The 21,900-nt window shown below is 44.2% G+C and overlaps 1 protein-coding gene across 1 annotated transcript in view; it reads right to left on the bottom strand.

Annotated features, from left to right (window-relative positions):
* The window catches only part of TRMT61A (tRNA methyltransferase 61A), a 48,727-nt gene that overhangs the window by 16,335 nt on the left and 10,492 nt on the right, over positions 1–21,900 (bottom strand). Inside the window, exon 3 of the mRNA XM_066605815.1 lies at positions 19,455–19,721. Within this exon, the coding sequence (XP_066461912.1) occupies positions 19,455–19,721 (267 nt within the window). The remainder of the gene's footprint in view (positions 1–19,454; positions 19,722–21,900) is intronic.

Raw genomic sequence — 21,900 nt, 5'->3', positions numbered from 1 at the left:
CCCGTCCCATGACTCCCCCTTCCGTATGAGACTTCATACTTTAAACAAGGGCAACAGGCATACTTGTCCTGGGTTCACATTGCCCGTAGTTCAGGCAGCATGAACCTAGTGATAGGTTCCCTTTAACCATTGGGTGCCCATAGATGCAAAGGTAGTGCGCCCGGTGTTTCACAATGAAAATTGCAAACCCACAGTAATTTGCAATGTGTACAGGTGCACTAATAGTAGCAGAATTTGTGATATTACTCGTTTCTACAACTGTCCAACGATGCACAATATTTTAGAATCCAGCAAATATTCCGTCCCATTGATGCCAGTTTAAAGGCACCTTACTATGTACAACACACTATATAAATATATACACTGGGGGAAATTAAAAAAAAAAAAAAGTGTTACCCTCAGAGACAGAGTTACAGACAATTTATGAAACTTGGATCAAAGTCTCTCCATACGAAGGGTATTGATAAGTAAAAGTGGATGAATCACATGTATTAATATGCAAATTATGACACCCTTTGTTATGCAAAATCCTACATTGTTTTAGTTTGTCATAAAGTGTGTTATATAAGAAGGTCCCTTTTTTGTCCACAGATTGTCGGGTGACTAGTTATGCCAAATCGTAGAGTTCGATCTCCGTACACCCGAATGTCAGAGAGAGGTCAGATACTTGGCATGTTCAAAATGGGGTCATCATATCATGAAATCTCCCGAATCACTGGCCGTAGTGCAATATCAGTACAGATTGTGGTTATCCCGTGGGCACAGGAAGTCTCCAGTACTAGCAGAAGGACAACGCCATGTGAAGACCGCCACATTGTGTGGATGACAGCTGCTGACAGACGGCGACTGCAGCACAGATCCGAGCAGAGGTTGGAGTCCGTCACCCCACAGACAGTTGTAAACTGCTTGAAGTTGAGTTGTATTCTCGGACCCCCATGCAGTCTATTCCATTAACCCAATTTCACTGCCAACAACGACCAACCTGGTGTACTGCTAGACGGAACCAGACGCATCAATGGAGAACAGCTGTGTTTAGTGAGGAGTCCAGATTCTGCTTGGAGCAAAGTGGTAAGCGTCAATGTATCCGTCAGCATTTTGGAGAAAGGACCCACCCTGCTGTGAATTCAGAGCGCCACACAGGTCCACCCCCTGCAGTCATGGTTTGGGAGGGGGGGGGGGGGGGCAATCCGTTATGATAGCAGGACTCAGTTGGTGATTGTTGAAGGCACAATGAGTGCCCACCAGTATGTGGACAGAGTGGTACATCCTGTTGTCATACCCTTAATGACCACCATCCAAAATGGTATCCTCCAACAATATAATGTGTGTCCACATATTGCATCTACAAAAGTGTTTTGCAACTTTCTAGACTAGATGCTCATAATTGCATCGCAGACTCCATCACAAATATTGCTATTGTTTTCCCTTAACAAGGCACAAGGCAATGGAACCAGTTATAAGACAATGGGGTCTGCTGGGTGCCAGTGATATCCTTCATCTACGCCTTCGTTTACTTCCTGTAATACATGGAAACCACAATGCAGATGTGAACGGAGCCTTACTGGTCAAGAATCCACAATATCTGGTGATGTGTCCTGAGGGAATATTTTATTCCATGCCATTGTTGCTTAGTAACTAGTATCTATTATTATATATGTAGTCACATTCACCTTATGCATCTTGCAAAAAGGGACATCAAACCTAGCATGTATTTTCTCTACGCAGTTCGGTGAGAACTACTGCTCTATGTTATCAGCCATTTCAGGCAGAGGTGAGTGACAGTACTACTGCTCTGACCCAAACTGCAGAAAAATATCTACCCCCATGCACCTACTAGTTCGTATGCATTTGCACACCTTAATATACAGTTAGCCTGGGTTCACACAGGGCGGATTTGCTGCGGATTGCCGTTGCATATCCGCACTGCGGCAAAACCGCTGTGTTTGCAGTGCAATGCGGCACAAATGAGTTTTGCAAAAAAGCTGTTCTCACAGGACGGATTTTTTCCGCACAGCCGCAGTGCGTAAATGCAACTGCGGCGCGGTTTTCAAAGATGCAGCATATGCATTCTTCTGTGTTTTCCGCAGCGCTTTTTCATCCATAGACCACTATGGACGCAGCCAAAACCGCACCAAATACGCGACAAAAAGTAAAAAAGCGCTGCGGAAAAAAATGCGTGTGGATTTTTCCACAGGAAAATCCGCAAGCCAAAATTAACCTTTGAAGCGGTTTTGCCGCAGAAGCATTTATTCTGCGGCAAAACCGCAACGGAAAAACTGCAGCAAATCCGCCCTGTGTGAACTCAACCTTCAAGGGTCCTGTCTGGGACTAAGTTTCCTTTAAAACCAAGATGCTGATCTCCAGGAACAAAGACCGTCCTGTATAGGTAATGACAAGGCGCACCATGGGTGTATCTGACCTCCGAGAACTAGAAAGATCCTGCGGTGAACAACTATGATCATGGGTAATAGAATACATGAGGACAATGGTAACTGTATCTTGAGTAGTTTGTAACTTTCTCAGTAATCTTTATAGTCCGTGGTATAAATGAGTGACAACATGGCACATACGACACAAACAGCATTACAGATCCCAGCTCCCGACTACCAGCTCATCCATTCTAGACACAACTCAAGCAACTGCTGACATGAGACGTACAGACAAGTTTTTTCTGCCATTCACAACACAGCTAATTAACTAGATTAACAAGGAATTAATTTGGCGCATTCTGCAACGCTATAGTTTAACAAGGGGAAATTCAAGGATGTCTGCAGCAGAAGCTGCTGGAGGCGACACTGCTGTAGAAGAACGGAGCTTCAATAGCAACCAAGCTGGTGATAGAAAGGGCAATTCTGTGCCACGCACGATTAGCAGATGGTCACATGACTTATTTGGCATGCAAAGCGGCAACTGTAAAGAGAATATCCAGTTCCCGAGTAGCCAGCAGCCACTTTAGCAGCCATTAGTTCCTAATAACAATGTCATAATTTAATTTAGTGTCCTTAAAAGGGGTTTTCTAGGGACAAACTGGAAAGTCTGAAATCTAGTAGGTACAGCCAAGTAGCGGCAATCTGTACCTTATCTGCCACTCTGGATCTTCTTCTTCATCTCGTGCAGCCGCCAATTTACTGCTGTTTACATGCATCACTCCTGCAATAAACTCAGCAACAGACTGTTATCTACAACTCCCAGCATGCATAGAGCTTGTTTACTGGCCAGCACTGTAGCTCCGCCCACAGTTTACAGGTCCTGCAACTTACCAGCACCAACCTCTCTCCCACCCAGAGGGAAGAGAAAGCCTGAAGCAGACAGACAGGAGCTGCACATGAGTAATAGAGCGCAGCGCTTCCACTCCTGTCCTCCCATCATGCACTACTCACAGGATGTTGGAGGCTATGGACAAGGGGGTGGGGGAGGGGAAAATGCGACAAGAGGTTAGAGGAAGTGAAGACAGACATTTTTCAGGCAGAGGGTCAGAAAATGAAGACAGTAGCTAGGCCAAGTACAGTTAAACCATTACTAAATGGCTTATTGTGATGATGTACATTAGATTTTAAAATGTTACGGTCTATTTATACACAGATGATTGCTCAAAACGCGTCAGAAACTGACAGTCTTGAGCGTTAATTTTGCACTAGCTACAAATGGGATAATCAGCACATTGGTAGCTAACTAGCTTAATTTGCATGTATTTAGAGAACAGTGGGTGGTCTGGGTATTATTGTACCTTGTCACCACCGGAAGTTAGGGGTGGGGACAAGGGAGCAGCTGTCAAACAATTTAGTAACACCCCCAGATTCTGGTTGGCAAGAGGAGGGGGGGGGGCATTCCTACATTGACACAGGGCAGGAGGACAGGCAGAGCCAGCAGAGGAGACCAGGCAGTGCTGTTCTCACACGGCACGAATACAGCGGCAAGCCTGGGAGCGGTGGCACATACAAAGTCGCCAGAGGACACCGGCGACGATGGCTGCGGCGGCTGAGGCCATTATCCTGCAAGTGCCGTCCACAGATGGCAGGAGGATCACGGCAACACTGGGAGCAGCAGCAGAGGCGGCAGATGACGCACACCAACAGCCGACGAGAACAGTGAGTCACTGGGGGGAATTGGCGGCTGGGACCGAGGTGACAGCCAGCATAGCGGCAGCCAAAAACTGGCCGCATGTATAACTCAGGGGGGCACTGGGACACATGCAGCCTGTGTAGTGACGTTGTGCCCATGCTGGAGGGTTAGGGTAAGGGGTTATTTTTCCTATGAGCCTTACATTTTTAGGTATAAAGGCTTCAGCATTTACAGCTTCTTCTGTAAGCCTAACATGAAGACTAACCCCTTACCCTAACCCTCCTGCACGGGCAGAATATCACTATACACGCTTCTGCTAGGACCTTAAAAAGGACCTTACAGAAGTCACCCAATCGGGAGCTAGGGGTGTGACAGGGGCATTCCCACTTCCAACCCCTGTCAAACCCCTAGATTCCTGGTGGTAACAAGATACAATAATACCGGTGGTCTGTTCTCTAAATACATCACTATTGTTCTCCAGTGGGACAGTGGAACTCAGCGTACGGTCCCTCTTCTCAGGGACGATGGATTTTAAGTTGAACTGAACTCACCAATGGCCGAAAAGTACACAGTAAGTGCACGATGGGCACACATTTACAAGCAACGATTATCGTTCAAAAGATGGCTTTTGAGCGATAATTGTTGTGTGTAAAAGGGTTTTTAGTCTTTCCCCAGAATACCCCTTTAAGAGGCGTTTGCCAACGAGTCCGAGTCTATGCAAATTTTGCATTAAAAGGGCCATCCCATTCCTTTCAATTTTGGGGTTTTTCTTGAAAAAAAACAAAAAAAAAACAAACAAACAAACAGGGGTGAAGCTTAAACAGAGTCCCACAATTTGCGGTTCAAATGCTGTTAAGTAGGCGCTAAGGATGGGAACACATAGTATGGCTAGATACATGTGGCCAAACCACACCAACCCATGATTGTCAATAGCAGCCCGGTTTTGGGTAGTAAACCGTGCGTTCATCTGCCGCTGTATGTGGGTGCTGTGTGGTCGGTTGCATCAAGCTGCAGTGTGTTCTCACCCTTGTGGACATCTCTGCCTAGAAATTCATTCTAATGACTGGAGAACTGTTTTGCATAGATGTAATTAAAAGGGAACAGATCATAAAAAATTAGCCTATTAAACTAACAGCAGAAGACAGAGGTAGCGAGAAAGTGTTTAAAACATTCCCCTGTCAAGCGTAAATTTGGTTACTTAGAAGTTTAATACCTTTTTAAACTTTGCCCTCACTGTATTGCTCAGAAGCTGAAAAGAATCAAATGCTCATCAAAAAGAATTGACTGGCTTGATTGAATTGATCGACTGGTGTATTCCCCCACAAAATCTTGCTCCGGCGCTCTCACATGTACAGACAGGGCATTACGGCAATCCTTTACATTGACCGGCATTTTCTTCACCAAGCATGCACTGTACAGAAGTCCTAGATGTTACAGTGTCATACGTTGCGCTTTGCCCTGTACGTCGCTCAAAACGGTTCCTGCTGATTGGTCCTTTTAAGTTAAAAAGCTTTGATACTTTTTAGGAATTTTAACCATATGGGGACTTTACCGCCCTATTTTTTTTCCTTCAGCTACCAAAATTAATTTTTTCCAGGGACATATAGGGATATATTTTACATATTTCTTCACTGGACTTGTTTTTTAGTTGTTTTTTTTTATTTGGGGTAAAAAGGTAGAGAGAAAAAACTATTCTTTGTATTTATTTTTATTTTATTCTGTAATTTTATTTTTTTTTTTTTTACTTATTCCTGTAACAATTTTTTTTTTTACCATCTATGACACCTCTGTCATATAGGACCTCTAGGGGTTATTTACGGGTTTTTTCTAATTATTATTTTCTTGACACTGTACCTGGGAAAGGAGAGGGCAAAAACGGTTAAAAAAAAAAAAGCTTCTCCCATGGGTTCTGAGCTGTGATTTAGGCTTCATGGCCAGGTGCAGGTCGGATTCCGCATACAGGAGTCCACAGTGGAATCTGACCGTGCTCGCGGCCGAGAACAGTGCTTACCTGTCCGGGTCCTTACAGCAGAGGAGTGCGGGCCAGTGCAGTAGAGTTTTTTTCAAAAAATATCCTGCTTTCTTGTAAAATCCGCGGCCCAATTCAATTGCGGGTGTGCCACGGGTCAGACAGCAGGAACCGCAGCAAAATGGAGCATGCTGCGACTTGTTTTCCAGACCAAAAGGTCCGCAAAACAAAACCACGTGCTTTAATTCGGTTGCGGATGCCCAAGTCTTCCTATAGGAGGCTTCAACGGCGGATCATCCGCACGAGTGCACCGCGCAAAATTCCACAATTCACATTTGCTCGTGGACATTGGTACCAACAACTGAGAACCCGACCTGCTCCTGGTTGATTGCAGGAGCTTTAATCCCGTGTCGTACATCTGCTCTCGGGCGGAATTAAAGCCCAGGACCAAGTATCGTATATTTACCACGTTTGGTCCATAGGGGTTAAAGAGGTTTCCCACTATATTAAGTAACGGTAAATCATTAAGTTATGCTTCCACTTACTAACGAGTGTAGTGACCTCACCGATCCTTAGCATAAAGTGGGTACACTGCTAAATGAGTCTTCATAATGCTTCCCTGCAATGCAACTGTGCAACAGAAGAGCTGTTCATTGAGGTCCCTTCATTTGCTGGGGTCCAATAGGTGGGGCGCCCACTAATCAGAATGCTGGCATAGCCTAGCGATATATCATTTTATCATGTTAATCTCATTATTGATGATATAATTAAAGCAGTTTTACTTGTACACATAATGCCCAAAGAGATAGTTTGCTCTTCATTCGTGGGCCTTTTCCCGAACATATTCTTTATTTAGAATTTTTAACTAATGCAAATAATAGAGCACGAACAATACAGCCTGACATTTGTCTTAAAACAGCACTGCAGATAACATCTTCCATAGAAAAAAACTGCATAAAAGGCTAAACTAACAATTGTGAGCTTAAATTAGGGCAAACAAAGGACGGAGAACATGTACAGAGCACTAAGCACTAGTATCAAGGTCTCAATGGGTTGGTCAAAAATGTAAAAATGACCCTAACGATCTGACTGCGAGGACCATTCATGGATCCTTTACATTTTATTGTATAGCTTTCATTAGTCATTATGAACATAAGGGGATATTGAATGTCGATTCGGAGTAGCTGAAGGTGCACATTGTGTCCCTGCTCCTGTACATGGCCTAGCGCCAGGCACAAGAGAGGATGCAGACTGCCTGTGCAGCGGCACTCACGTCACAGACAATGTGCCAACTCAAGCTCACTGCAGAGACCATGCACTTCCATAGGCATATTGTATTTGCTCTCTCTGGTCCCCATCATTGCAACGGAATCTCAGCTGTTTATCACATGCGGCTCCCACTGTGGATGAAACAAGCTCGGCCCCTGAGTTCACACCATCCTTTTGCTATAACCATATGGAATTACATGGAAACCCCTTCCCTCCCATAACATACATCATGGGAATTGAAAGGGTTTAAAAAAACAAAAACAACAAACACATAAGAAAAATACATCTAGAGTTTGCCAAAGAGCATGTGGTAGACACCCAATCATATGAAAGGTCAGATGAGATTAAAATTGAACTTTTTGGCCATCATGGGAAACTATGTGAGGTACAAACCCAACACTTCCCATCACCCAAGATCACCATTCCCACAGAGCGGTGGTGGCAGCATCATGTTGTAGGGAGGCTTTTCATCAGCAGGGGCTGAAAAACTGGTCAGGATTGAAGGAACGGTGGATGGCAGGAAATACAGGGCAATTCTTGATGAAAACCTGTCAGTCTCCCAGAGATGAGATCGGAGCGGAGGTTCAGCTTCCAGCATGAGAACGACCCTAAACATATTGCTTAAGCCGCAGTATAGAGGGGTCTAAGGGAAAACATGGACAGGTCTTGGAAGAGTCTAATCAAAGCCTAGATCTCAATCCAACTGAGAACCATAACTTGGAGACTGCTGTACACCAACATAACCCATCTAACTTGATGGCGTTGAAGCAGTTTTGCCTGGAACAATAGGCAAGAATCCCAGTGTGTAGATGTGCTAAGCTATTAGAGACAAACCCCAAAAGACTATTAGCTCTAGCTGCAACAAAAAGGTGGCTTCCCAAAAGTATTGCGCTTCAGGGAATAGATATTAATGCACGCCAAGGCCCCGTTCACACAAATGTATTTGCATGCAATTTCAATGGGTTAGTTCTTATGCACGTATTTTTCCTACACATTTTGGTTGCTCAAACCCCCTCCCCCGCCCCCCCCCCCCCCCAAAAAAAAATAAAATATAGGAAAAACATAGCTTGCTCTATTTATATGTCCAGTACAAGAGTTATTTCCTGGGCTTATCACCTACTTTAATACAAATAACATGCACGCTTGGTTTAGGGGACCATTGTCTATAGGGACTTTTATACAGGCCATCTGAAAATTACCATTGTGCATATTAATTATTCTGTGTGCGGTCCCATCTATCAGGGAAACGATGGTAGCATTTACAAGCAGCGATTATGGCTCAAAAGACATAGTTTGAGGGAATTTGGAGCGATAATCGTTCATGTAAATGGGGCTTTGGGGAAGCGTTTACAGACAAGCTTTTTGACAGTTTTCAACGACAAACAGCAGAATTGTGAATGCAGCCCTGAAGTATAATACAGAACGTAAATTAGTAGCGCTTGCTCAAAAATAATCTGCGCAGTACTGATCCTATATGTATGCACAAGCGGAGAGAGCTATGGATGAAGCAGAAGCCTGAGCACATCAATGTTCCCTTCATCCTCTGGATTGCAGGAGTTCCAGAGGCTGGACCGCCACTAACTGTAAAGTTATGGTACATCCTACCCATATGCTATCACTTTATAAGATGGGAATACCCCTCAGGAAATTGCAACAATGTATTTGGAGCGTCTTATTTCTCACAACATCTGCACTTGCCTATAGCAGCAGAAGTCAAATAAATGGCAGCAAATGGGTTAATAAAGCACAGAAAGGTCACATTATCATAAAAAGGCTATATGACAGCATCCGCCTGTGACTGCTCACCATCTTGGCTCTGAGCATTATAATCAGGTGAACACATATCAGGGCGAGCTCATAATAACATAGGAAGCCTTCTGTAGAACAGGGTTTGGATTCAGATTTATAACCTCCCCAATCCGCAGACCACAGATTCATCCAGTATTAGACAAAACAGTGTTTGCAAAGCTGACCAGCTGCTCCCTCCACGTCACCAATTCCTGCATGTGGGCGAGGGATGGGGGCTGCCATTACAACTGCACAGCCATGAGTCAAAATCATTAAAAATGCGAAAATTATGCGAAAAACAGAAACATGAGAAAAAGAAATCCGTAACCCTTTCTGTGCCATGCTAAATTACCAATTGCTCTAGAATGGAGAAAAGTCACATGCATGCTAGAGGCACCGATGCATGTAGCATTGCTTGATTCAGATTCACGCAGGGCACACTCACACAGGTGTAAGCAGGTGCAGTCCGTGAAATACACAGCATATGCACGGACTGAAACTCTTTATATGCACTGCATATTATGGTGCATGGGTTTTTGTTTTTTTAAATGTGCACAAAAAAACGCAAGAAGGACGATGGAATTGCTCTTGCCTGCTTGTGTAAGTGAACAATCATGTATAATAACACGTCTATAGACTTGCATGGGCAATTTTGGTCCATAATAAAAGGACCAAAATAGGATACGCTGCTTTTTTCTTTACATGCGTGAGAAACATGTTTGAGTACCACAATGCAAGTCTATGGGGTTTAAGGCAGTCCTTATTACAAGCACTATACAGAAGCCAAATACGCCCATGTGAGTGCGTCCTTATTCTTTAGTATAAAACGCACCATTAAAGAGAGTCTGTCACTGTCTTTTTCCAGCCCTCACTAAGAGCAGTATAAGATAGTGACGAACTCAAGATGATCACTCAAGATGAGCGATCACCTTGCGCTGCCAGCGGAGGATGCAGAAGACAAGCAGGGTGTCTCCATTTGTCTTCTGCATCCAGCTGTTATACAGCCGAGCGCTCGGAGGGGAGGATGCAGAAGACGAGCAGGGTGTCCCCGCTTCTCTTCTGCATCCAGCTGTTCTCCGCTCCGAGTGCCCGGCTGTTATACAGCCGAGCGCTCCATGCAGAGGTTGCTGAAGACAAGCAGGGTGTCCCCGCTTGTCTTCTGCATCCAGCTGTTATACAGCCGAGCGCTTGGAGGGGAGGATGCAGAAGACGAGCGGGGTGTCCCCGCTTCTCTTCTGCATCCAGCTGTTCTCCGCTCCGAGCGCCCGGCTGTTATACAGCTGAGCGCTCCATGCAGAGGTTGCTGAAGACAAGCAGGGTGTCCCCGCTTGTCTTCTGCATCCAGCTGTTATACAGCCGAGCGCTTGGAGGGGAGGATGCAGAAGACGAGCGGGGTGTCCCCGCTTCTCTTCTGCATCCAGCTGTTCTCCGCTCCGAGCGCCCGGCTGTTATACAGCTGAGCGCTCCATGCAGAGGTTGCTGAAGACAAGCAGGGTGTCCCCGCTTGTCTTCTGCATCCAGCTGTTATACAGCCGAGCGCTCAGAGGGGAGGATGCAGAAGACGAGCGGGGTGTCTAATCTGTGAAGGGCCATTAATTACTATTTAGACTTTCTGCACTCTGAATTCTATTTATATAAAATTAAATCAGTGACTAAGCTAAACTCTTCATTTGAATGTAATATACAGTGGATGAAGTTCTAAAAATGGTCACTAGATGGCAAAACAATGTAGTTGAGCAGGAAGGTTACCGACATGAGCCTGTTTGTTGATTTCTGCATGAAGAACTTCTCTTCATTCTTACTTCAGCATATCAGTATTTTTTGAGTTTCATTCACAAATACATTACCAGAAAAACATTGAGTTCCGAGTGGGTTTTTTTTTTTTTTGTATTTAACCCCTTCATGATGCGGCCCTTTTTTCCTCCCCCCCTTAAAAAGAAATCATAACTCTTTTATTAATCCATCGACGTCGCTGTATGAGGGCTTGTTTTTTGCGGGACAAGTTGTAGTTTTCAATGGTCCTATTTAATGTACCAAATAATGTACTAAAAAGCTTTTAAAAAATTCTATGTGGAGTAAAATGAAAAAAAAAAACAAACGACATTCTGCCATCTTTCAGTGTGTCTTGTTCCTACGGCGCACAAACTGCAACAAAAACGACATAACTTTATTCTACGGGTCAGTACGATTACTACGATACCAAACTTGTATAGTTTTTATTTTTTACTGTACTAGTTTTTGTTTTTTTTTCAAAGACATTAAATTTTTTACAATTATTTTCTGCGGTCATCTTGTGCGCGCAATAACTATTTTATTTTTCCGTCGACTTAGTTCACCGATGGCTCATTTTTTGCGGGATGTCCTGTAGTTTCCAATAGTACTTATTCAGAATACATGCGACTTTTTGATCGCTTTTTATTGCGTTTTTTTCTGGGAGACAGGGGGACTGAAAAAGTACATTTCTGGCGTTTGTTTTTTTTTTTTTTTGGAACGACGTTCACCATGCGGGGTAAATAATGTGCTAGATTGATTGATTGGACTCTTTTTTTTTTTAATATTAATTAATAAAGCTTTTTTGATCTTATTTAAAAGTGTTGTTTAAGTTCCCCTGGGGGACTGCAACATGCGATGCTTTGATCACTCCTGCAGTATGACGTAATGCTATAGCATTACGTCATACTACATTCTAACAGGCAGCCTATCAAGCCACCCCACGGGGATGGCTTGATAGGCAGTCTCTCAAGGCAACCCTGGGGCACTGTTCGGGGGCTTTAAATGCCACTGTCAGGATTGACAGCGGCATTTAAAGGGTTAATAGCCGATCGGCTGAATGGCCAATCGCGGCTATTGCCCGCGGGTGTCAGCTGTACTAAACAGCTGACGCCCGCGCTGTATGCAGAGGTCGCCCTGTGTCCTCTCTGCATACATTCCCCGACGCTCCAGGACGTAAATGTACGTCCTGGAGCGAGAAGGGGTTAAAACCAGATAATATTTGGCAATGCTGTATTATTGTCTATGTAATAGTGCCGTGTATCTCAGAAATGTGACATGACAGATAGAATCAGATTGTTCCACTGAATTCAGCACCCCAAAATTAGTTGAACCAACCTGTTTTTAAACCAGATACAGAATTTTTTTTTGATTTGTTGACCAGTATAATTGGCCCCTATAAAAGGGCCCTAAGCTGAGAATCCCGCCTCACTGCCAGATCAACTTTTGAGAGCTATACTGCAGTTTCTATATAGAGATATGTAGAAGCTGCAGAAGACAGTTACTGATGATCACACAGCTATAACAGAGGAGATCACAGCTTACAGCCTAAGGCCTATATAGAAAACTATAGGAGCCAATGATTAAACATCCCCCAGACAAAAAAAAAAACTGTATAGTTGTGCTGATGCATCAGGGGAGAGAAGTAAACCAAAATCGTTCAGCATCAAAAAGGTAGCTGATAAGGGAACTACAATGTAGGGAAGTGACTGGAATATACAAAGAAGACCTCCAAAGTGTGGTAGGTAATCAGGTGAGGGGAGCAGAGATGGACAAACACAACTATATAGAATTTTATCTGTACACAATTTCATTTAATGCAGCACTTTCCTAACTGAATGAGAACTCCAGCACTGATCATTATAAGCATCTTGGTTCATGAACAGAATTCCAGATCAACAGTCAAGACTGACACATCTACAGACAGAGCAATGAAGAAAACTAGCTGGAAATGTATTTAACGCTCCATAATATATGCAATTAAAAGTTTGGGAACAACCAAATTCCCGAATACGCATATTCAGTAAGGAGATTCTAAAAGCAGTCAGTATGGCTCAAGGGGAGTCACCCAGCTTTCCCAAATACAGAGAATCTTGCATAAACATCACAGTTTAGATGGAAGTTCTCCTTAACATTCTGTGCGTTACTGGAATACAGACAAGTCTATCACTTATTTATAAGCCGCCAGACACAGTCTGCTGCTCGGGGCAATTAGCATTTCATGTACATACAGGTAAGACAGAGCTGCAGAGACAAGGAATTCCGCAGAGAGTCTGAGTGTTGAAAGTGGCGGCGGATGCGGACGACAAACATTGCAGAGGCTTGTTTATATACCTATGCAGGACTGCAGCCCATCCAAGGGTAGGAGAATACAGACAGCCACCACATTAGGCATCCTCTTCCTCAGAGATTCTATCAGTAATATTTTAAATCTCGGCATAATCTGGTTTTCCTTCATAAGAACCATTTCCAGCCCTGCTAAAATCAGCTTTTACATCCAGCGCACAGAATCCATTAGGGGAAAACATTTGATTACTGCGAGTCACAAACATCAATATAGATTATTTCAGGCAGATATAGCGGTAAAGAAGTGACCGCCGAGGTTTAAAGGGGCCTTTAAATAAATCATCAGAACCAGAAAGAGTTATTCTGGTTTTGGCAAATAAAAAGGCTTTTCTGCATTTCTGTGTCAAATCCTCGCAGCGTCCAGGATCTCTGAGAAATTTATTCAGAGAGCATACTGGAAAAAGGGTGAAACTTTATTATACAATTTACCTTTTGGGGATTAAAAAAATGCAATATCACTTCAACTAAGGATATACACAAAGATAAAAGCTCTATAAACAACATTGGACTATTTTTTAAACATCTATGAGTAACTAGTAACTTCAGTACTGCTCAAACTTCAGGGTATAATTACCAAAAACGCAGAATATAAATGTGCTAGGAGGTATATTAGGATAATGGAATTCATTCCTCTATCTCCATTTGCTACATGCTGCGGCTCATGTATCAAAACCTAGTGCAGTGATCATTAGTAGGGATATGCCAACAGATGAATCAAACTACTAACGACCACTTGTCAGTTAGTATGTGCGTGCTTCTCATGCTCCGCCCCCTGGTGAGGTCATCGAAGGTCCTACAACATATATAAAACACAGAGCCTGACCAACAGAAGAACAACACAGTAAGGCCCCCTGCCCACAGCCATGTTGGACTCCGCCAGCGAAATATCGCATCAGAGTCTGACGCGGCGCCCCACAAAGACACCATACTTACCTCTCCCGATCCACCACAAGAGTCCCGTCTGGCGAGCCCGCGCTGTACAGTGTACGACGCGCCGGCGGTGGCGCATCATCATGCAATACTTCTGCTGTGCTCACAGCAGGAGTGACGGACGGCTTCCATTGACTACAGGGGAAGCCGGACGCACGTTTTTCTGTGGCATTCTGCAGCATGAACACTGCAAGGCAAAGAGCTATTAGGTTCAATAGAACCTAATAGCTGTGGAATAACGATGCGGATTTCTGCCTCGTGAAACTTGGTAGAAGTCCATCCGTGGGAATTAGTCCTAAGGCCTCCGGCACACGGGCAGGTCGGACCCCACATGCAGGATTCCCGCAGCAGAGTTTGGGCAGGTGCCTGGCCGGTGACCCCACCTTACCGGTCTGGCGGCTTCGCACACGCTGCGAATGTGCCAGCAGGCCCTCAGTCGTGCATGCGCAGTGGCCGCCGGCGCTAGGGGGTGGGGAAAGCCGGACGTGCGCAACCCGCACAAAATTGCAGCATGATGCTATTTATGCTATTTATTCTCCGCGAGTGGAAAAAAAACAAAACAAACGATTCCTGCTCATGGAGATGAAATAGCACTTTGCTATTGAATACTATGGGCTGTATTTGCTGCGGAGTCCAGAGGCGGACACCCGCCGCGGAGTCCGCAACGCAAATACATCCGTGTGCAGGAGGCCTTAGGGCTCTTGAAAGGGGGAGGACAAAAATAACAATATGAGAATACAACTAAGCAGTTATCTCAGACACAAGTTAGCAGTCAGACAGGAGACACTGACTTACCAACACCAAAGAGACCCGGTGGGCTGAAGAATCTGTGGTGACGTCAATGGTGTGGGAAGAGCCATTGTGCAGATTGGTAAAAGAGATCCTGTGGGCTAAAGGACCTGCGGTGACGTCACTGCTGTGGGAGGGGCCATTATGCAGTTTGGTAGAAAGTACTCTATACTGTATCAACTGACAGCAGCTACTACCAGGACCTGTGATGACGTTGCAGTTATGTGATCACTTGTGTGGGTGGAGACAGGAATCACATGACCAAGGGTGATCACTGTATCGAGGAGTCTGGTGTGGAGTAGCAGAGCTGTGTGTGTGAATCAGAGTGTGTCATGTCCTGTGTGTGGAGATCGTAATGGATGTACAATGCAGTAGAGCTGTGTGGCGCATTGGGCCACCAGAAACACTGGTACTATAATTTCTTATAATTACTAGTAGCCTATTAAGGAGCTGTACTCTCTCCTCTTCCATGGACCATTAATAATACACAATACGGCCTCATGAACACTGGCGGATTTTTTCTGTGGATTCCGGGCTGATGTCAACCTCCGGGTTCCACAGTAATAACCCTCCATAGCATGCCATGGAAAAAGGATTCTTTATGCACATGAGCGGAAACTAATTGCAGTTTCTGCTTGCAGATGAAAAAATCACAGCATGCTCCATTTTCTTGTGGTTCCCGCTCGGATGGCTTCCATTGATGGCTTCCCGCTTGGATGGGCCGCAGATTCAGCGGGAAAAGCAGGGGAAAAAAACAAACAAAAACTGTACTGCGCATTTTCAAAGGCGAGCCGTGTGGATCATCCGCAGAACAGGAAAGCCAGAAAAAGACCGATCCACGCGGACACCGGCGAAGAAGACGATAGGTACGCAGGGTCACCGGCCGCAGTCAGGGCTGGATTCCGCAGCCGGAATCCAGACCTGCCGTGTGCATGAGTCCTTAATTAGAGAAACCTGTCTGCCAGAGATGTATTCTGCACTCCACCTCCCAGGGTAGAAGTCCGTAGAGTCATACCTGCACAGGTTGTTCCATTCTCAGTTGGAGTTCCACAGTCCCTGTAAAACTACAAGTCTTTGGAAAATCAACCGAAGGGTATCTTCACCAATTGCCGAAAGCTACAGATTTTCCACAGTAGAATTGGCTGTGGGAATATGGAGCACTTTACAATACAAGCAAGGTGAATGAGATTTCAATCTGCAGTATAAGTTGTCCAGTTTTACAGATCTTAAAAAGGACCAATCACTTTCATGCAGCACAGCCTCCTATCTGATGCTTTTTCACTATTCTGTGCAATCAATGCCATAATGGATCAGCACAGCATTACATGAGCAGCTTGAGACTGTACAATCTCTGCCTGCTGGAGTACACTGGCATTAGATTCTGTATTCACCTAGATAAGCTATAGATCATAAGTACACAGCCAATCGATGAGCTGTGACCTCCTCTATTATAACTGTGTCAGTAAGGTCTTATGCACATGGCCGTGACGGGCTCTGCAAGCGGAATACCGCAGCGGAGTCAGTCACGGCGCCCCCCCCCCCCCCAAGAACCCATACTTACCTCCGGATCCGCTTCCCGCAGTCCTGCATGACGCTCCGGCGCGCATGTGCAGTACAGCGCATGACGCAGCTGGCGGTGGGCGCGTATTCAGGCTATACTTCCGCTGTGCTACAGCGGAAGTATAGCGTGACGGGCGGCTTCCATTGACCACAATGGAAGCCGTCCGCGTGTATACCTGTAGCAAATAGGACACGCTGCGGGTAATTTCATGCTGCAAAATTCCGCAGCATGTACATTGAGCTATTAGGTTCAGTCGAACCTAATAGCAGCACTGAAATGCCGCAGATCTCCAACATGTTTTACGCGGCGGAAATCCGGCCGTGTGCATTAGGCCTAACTGTGATAGGAATGCCTGTGCTTCCCCCTGAAGAGCATGTGTGGTACACTCCATGTAATATCACACAGAAATTATGCAGACTTAGAAACAGACTAGTTTGAGAATACATAAACCCAAGTAAATCTGAGCTGATCAGAATGAGATCACATGACCACCTGAACAGAAAGACTCCAGGGATTTCAGATAGAAAAGAACTACACAAGGTAGTACTAGCTGATTCATAATTTATATACATAAATACACACACGCACGTTCAATGGATATAAAAAAGGTCATGCTTTTGTCATATAAAAAAAAAAATGTGAGAAAGATGAATCATTTCAGATATATTTCACCTTCAATGTGACCCATTATGTTCAATACGTTTTTATTGAATTTATGCTACTGTGGAGCAGGTCAGGCCAATCTGAATATAAAGAGTAAAGGAAAAAGTGGAGGATCGCTGCAACCATAAAACGTCTCCTTTATTAGTAAGGCCTCATGTCCACGGGCAAAAGAAGAATTAAAATCCGCAGCGGATTTTAACTCTTCTCCTGCCCGCGGATCCGCACCCCATAGGGATGCATTGACCACCCGCGGATAGATAAATACCCGCGGATGGTCAATAAAAGTGATTTAAAAAAAAAAAAAATGGAGGATGAAAAAATCTGGACCATGCTCCATTTTTGTGCGGGTCTCCCGCGGGGACGGCTCCCGTGGGCTTCTAATGAAGCCTATGGAAGCCGTCCGGATCCGCGGGAGACGAAAATCGGAATTTACTCACCTGCTCCGGATCTTCCCTTTGTCGCGGCTTCATCTTCTCTCCGTCGCGGCCGGATTTTTTTTTTCTTCGGGCCGGCGCATGCGCGGGGCACGCAAGCAACGTGCCCTGCGCATCAGTCGGGCCGAAGAAAGAAGATCCGGCCGCGACGGAGAGAAGATTAAGCCGCGGCGAAGGGAAGATCCGGAGCAGGCGAGAGGCGAGTTAATTCTTATTTTTATGTCTCATGTCCGCGGGGCAGGAGGGACCCGCTACAGATTCTCCATGGAGAATCCGTAGCGGGCCTGATTTTCCCCGTGGACATGAGGCCTAAGTGCATAGCACACATTATTTTGCACATTTTTTGCACTCCTTTGCCAATCTGAATATACCCTTACAATATCAATATTGCTGCAGTCCCACAAGGTACAGGTGTCCAAAGCAACTTTGTTGTTTTTGGTCCACAGTACTAAAGAGAACTTTACTTGAAAACAAGACAAAATCTGCACTTAACACATATAGATTTTTTTCTTCCCCATGTGCGGTGAAATCCACAGCAGGAAGTCTCTGCAACATCTAAACAGCTTTCCTTTTAAACATACATAATACCAAAATTCCAGAAATGCTGTTAGTAGCTGTCTTAAAGTAATTTGCAGTGTTTCTAGCAAGCAAATACCTTTTTCTTAATTTTTTTTTATTCCATGTATGCCTTTTTTCAAAACCAGTCTCCCTCCCCCTCTGGCAGCTGACAATACAGTTCCTTCCTCCTCTATATGCAGAAGGTGTAGTCTCAGGAATACTGCCATGTACTTCAGAGACTTGGCTCCTTTCTGACAAGCAGGTTAGAAAGCTATTTCTATTGACTGCCCTGTAGTGAATAGTTGCTCACTATCAGGAGAACTAACTGTGGAGGATAGCAACTAAAGGCTTATTTACACAGAGCGATGATCGCTCAAAAATCACTCAAACGACAGTTTGAGTGACAGCTTTGAGCAATCATTTTGTATAAACTATTAAGTAGCTACTCAGCTACTTAATAGTTTATTAGCGTGCATTTAAGCCTTTAGCTGAATGCAGTTAATAGCCGGGGGGCTCTTATCTGCATTCAGCTCCCTTGTTCTCCGACGGGAAACAATGCCATCAGCGCTACCCACGGAGAACTCAGCGTGCGGTCCTGATGAGACCTCACAACGATTTTTAGGCCGGCTTGAATTTAATGATCAACTAGCAGTGCGCGAAAAGTGCACGATGGGCACGCGTTTAGATGCAACGATTATCGCTCAAACAATCGCTTTTGAGCGATCATCACTCAGTGTAAATGGGCCTTAAGCATGTCTGTCCTCAGCTCATTAGGTGGACGTGAGCAATGCTATATACTTTAAGGGGTATTCTGGGCATTTAACGCTGCAGTATCAATAATCTACAGTCATGATAGGTCATCAATAGTTGATTGATGGGGTACCCCCAGCGATCAACCCACGCACTCACTGACAGCTGTGTTCACATTGGGGTAAGAGCAGAAGTGCAATATAAAAGTTATAGATCCTATTGATTTCAATAGGAGCAAAGCCTTCTATTACACTTACATTTCTGAGCCCGGGGTCAGAGTCGGAAGTGTAACAGGAGGCTTCTTTTCCATTTTAATCACTTCTGGCTCTGACCCAATGCGGACGCCCAGCTCCGCTGCAGTGAATACAGGGGCTAAGATCAGCTTATTGATGAGGCTTCTGGGGGCGGACCTCCACTAAATCAACTATTGATACACTATCCTGGAGGATACGTCATCAATACTGTGAGAGGTTAAATGTCTGTAATACCCCACCGTACTATGTGAGTCATACGTCTTCTCCGGTTTGTGTATATATAATCATGGGATATTCCCTTTACACCCTACCTTCAATCTTTAAAGCATCCTTAGCATGACCGATGGCCTCCCAGGGTGATGGTATGTCCAGGAAGACTGCATCTGCAACGTGAGACACCCCAAATCCATTCTTGCATACGTCCTGGTTTTTGACAGTTACCAGATGATCTACGTTGTGTTGCCGGAACTCTTCCATAGCTTTCTCGGCTCGCTGCTGGTGGAACTCCACTGTGTAGAGATGTCCTGTAGGGGCTATGGTGCGAATGATCGCGTGGGAAAGAGAACCACTGCCTGTACCTAAAGAAAAACGGGAGATCAAAAGGAAACATCAAAAGGAAGCATCAGCACAAAAACGTGTTAAGTACTCAGTCGCCATCTTGGTTTGTAAAAGCAAATGAACAATCCATAGACTTCAACAACTTTTCTGAGTGACTACTGAATGATAGTTGCTTTATAGAAAAAGGTACCTTTAGTGCCACCGCTGTTGAGGTGATACTTTGTACATACAAAACTATTTTTGCTCATAGGTTACCAAGTGGCTTTGCTTCATAAGGAGTGACTTTTTTTACCATCTCGAATTCTGGCTCATTTTTTCACTGTCCAGTATTCCAATAAAGCTATTCATATGAACTGAGAATTCCTTTGCAGATATGCCTTTTTTGTAGGTTTGGTTGTAAGACCATACACATAGAGCAAGACAGGTTTACATCCATGGAACTACACGAGACCGGACTATTGGATGTTCTACATCTGGCTTATGCATATGGATGTAGTGGTCATACTTGTTTACAAATGACTGCACACAAACCCATTGCAATCAACAGGGATATTAAGATATTAGTTTTTATACTGAGTACAGCTTGTTCTATTTTGGTCCAATTTCAGGTGACAGATGCCCATTCAAGTTAGTGGGCCCAAAAAAAAAAAATAATAATAAATAAATACCAGAATTGACATAGATTGCAGATTTTTCTGAATTGAACAGTTTAAAAAAAAAAAATTGGACCACTTCTGTTTTTTTTGTTTGTACATGCAAGAAAAATTTGATACGTGAAAGTATAACACAAAGACAACATGCAATGCACCCAAATGACACATGATCTACAATCAGCCTAGTAGTGTAGAGACTCACTAAGGCCGGCTTCACACAATCAATAGAACCCATTGATTTCAATGGGTTCATTCACGCGCGAATATTTTGTGTGCCCATTTTGGCCACGCAAAAAAAATGAATATATATATATATATATATATATATATATATATATATATATATAAATATATATATATATATAAATAAATAAAAAACATGGTCTATCTTTCTGTCTATAGAAGTCAATGGGGGGGGGGGGAGCGTTTTTTTTTTCTAGACCATTGGGTGCAGAATGCTTAGTAAATTCTAGTGCCAAGTTCTTACAGTAAAGGCAGAGCATCACCTTTCTATCAGATCACCACATAGTTCGCGATCTTGAAATTATACAGTTTCCATCAAAGCACAAGCGGCCACCGCATCTCCAGACAAAAACTGTCTAACAGGTTAATAAGAGACGTGATGTCTGAGGCGGCTGCCGGATTTATTACGTGCCGCAGCATCAATCTCTAAAATAAAAGGGCAGAACAGGCTAGATTAAATTCTTGATTTAGAGATCCTGTTCTCTCCGTTCTGTCAGGCTTGATGAAATGCAGCAAGCAAAACTCATTAAAAAAGCTAAAATTTTTAGTTGTCTAGTTATTGTGATTTTACTTCTACAATCTCTTATAGAAGGGCCGTAGAAGATCTGCCCATTTTAGATGCGGCGCCATTCTTGTCCAATGGCCGTGTCTGTTGCGGCTCAGCTCCGTTCAGCTGAGTGTTACAATACTAGACATAGCACATAGGCAAGAGTGGCGATGTTTCTGGAAAAGAGGAAGGTCCACCATAGCAATCAACTTGTTTTACTGTAAGAAGCGAATATGAAATACAAAAAAAAAAAAAGTTGAAAATAATTTGAAATTCTCTAGTTTAGGGTCTTCAGCTCCTATGCAGACATAGGCGTCTCCATGGTGACAGACTACAAATAGAGATGAGCGAGTTCCAAAATGCTCGGGTGCTCGTTATTCGAGTCGAGCTTTTATTCGAGAGCTGTATTCGAGTAACGAACCCCATTGAAGTCAATGGGAGACCAGAGCATTTTTGTATTTGACCCACTGGGTGCCTGCCTGCCTCTCTTTCGTCACAGCAGGAAGTGGTAATGCGGTGTGGGGTCAAAACAGGGAGGGGGGTCAAACTCGACGTGGTACTCGCTCGAGTAACGAGCGCCATTGAGTATGCGAATACTCGAACGAGCATCAAGCTCGGACGAACAGGTTCGCTCAACTCTAACTACAAATCCTTTGTAGTCTAATCCTGCAGACATGCCTCTCTGAATCGGCTCCTAATTATTTGTAAAATAGTGTATGGCTTTGTGCAAATTAAAAAAATAAATAAATAAAAAAT

This window comes from Eleutherodactylus coqui, chromosome 6 (genome assembly GCF_035609145.1).
Source record: "Eleutherodactylus coqui strain aEleCoq1 chromosome 6, aEleCoq1.hap1, whole genome shotgun sequence".
Taxonomy (NCBI): domain Eukaryota; kingdom Metazoa; phylum Chordata; class Amphibia; order Anura; family Eleutherodactylidae; genus Eleutherodactylus; species Eleutherodactylus coqui.
The sequence above is the reverse complement of the archived record's forward strand: the minus strand, read 5'-3'. Positions and strand labels throughout refer to the sequence as shown.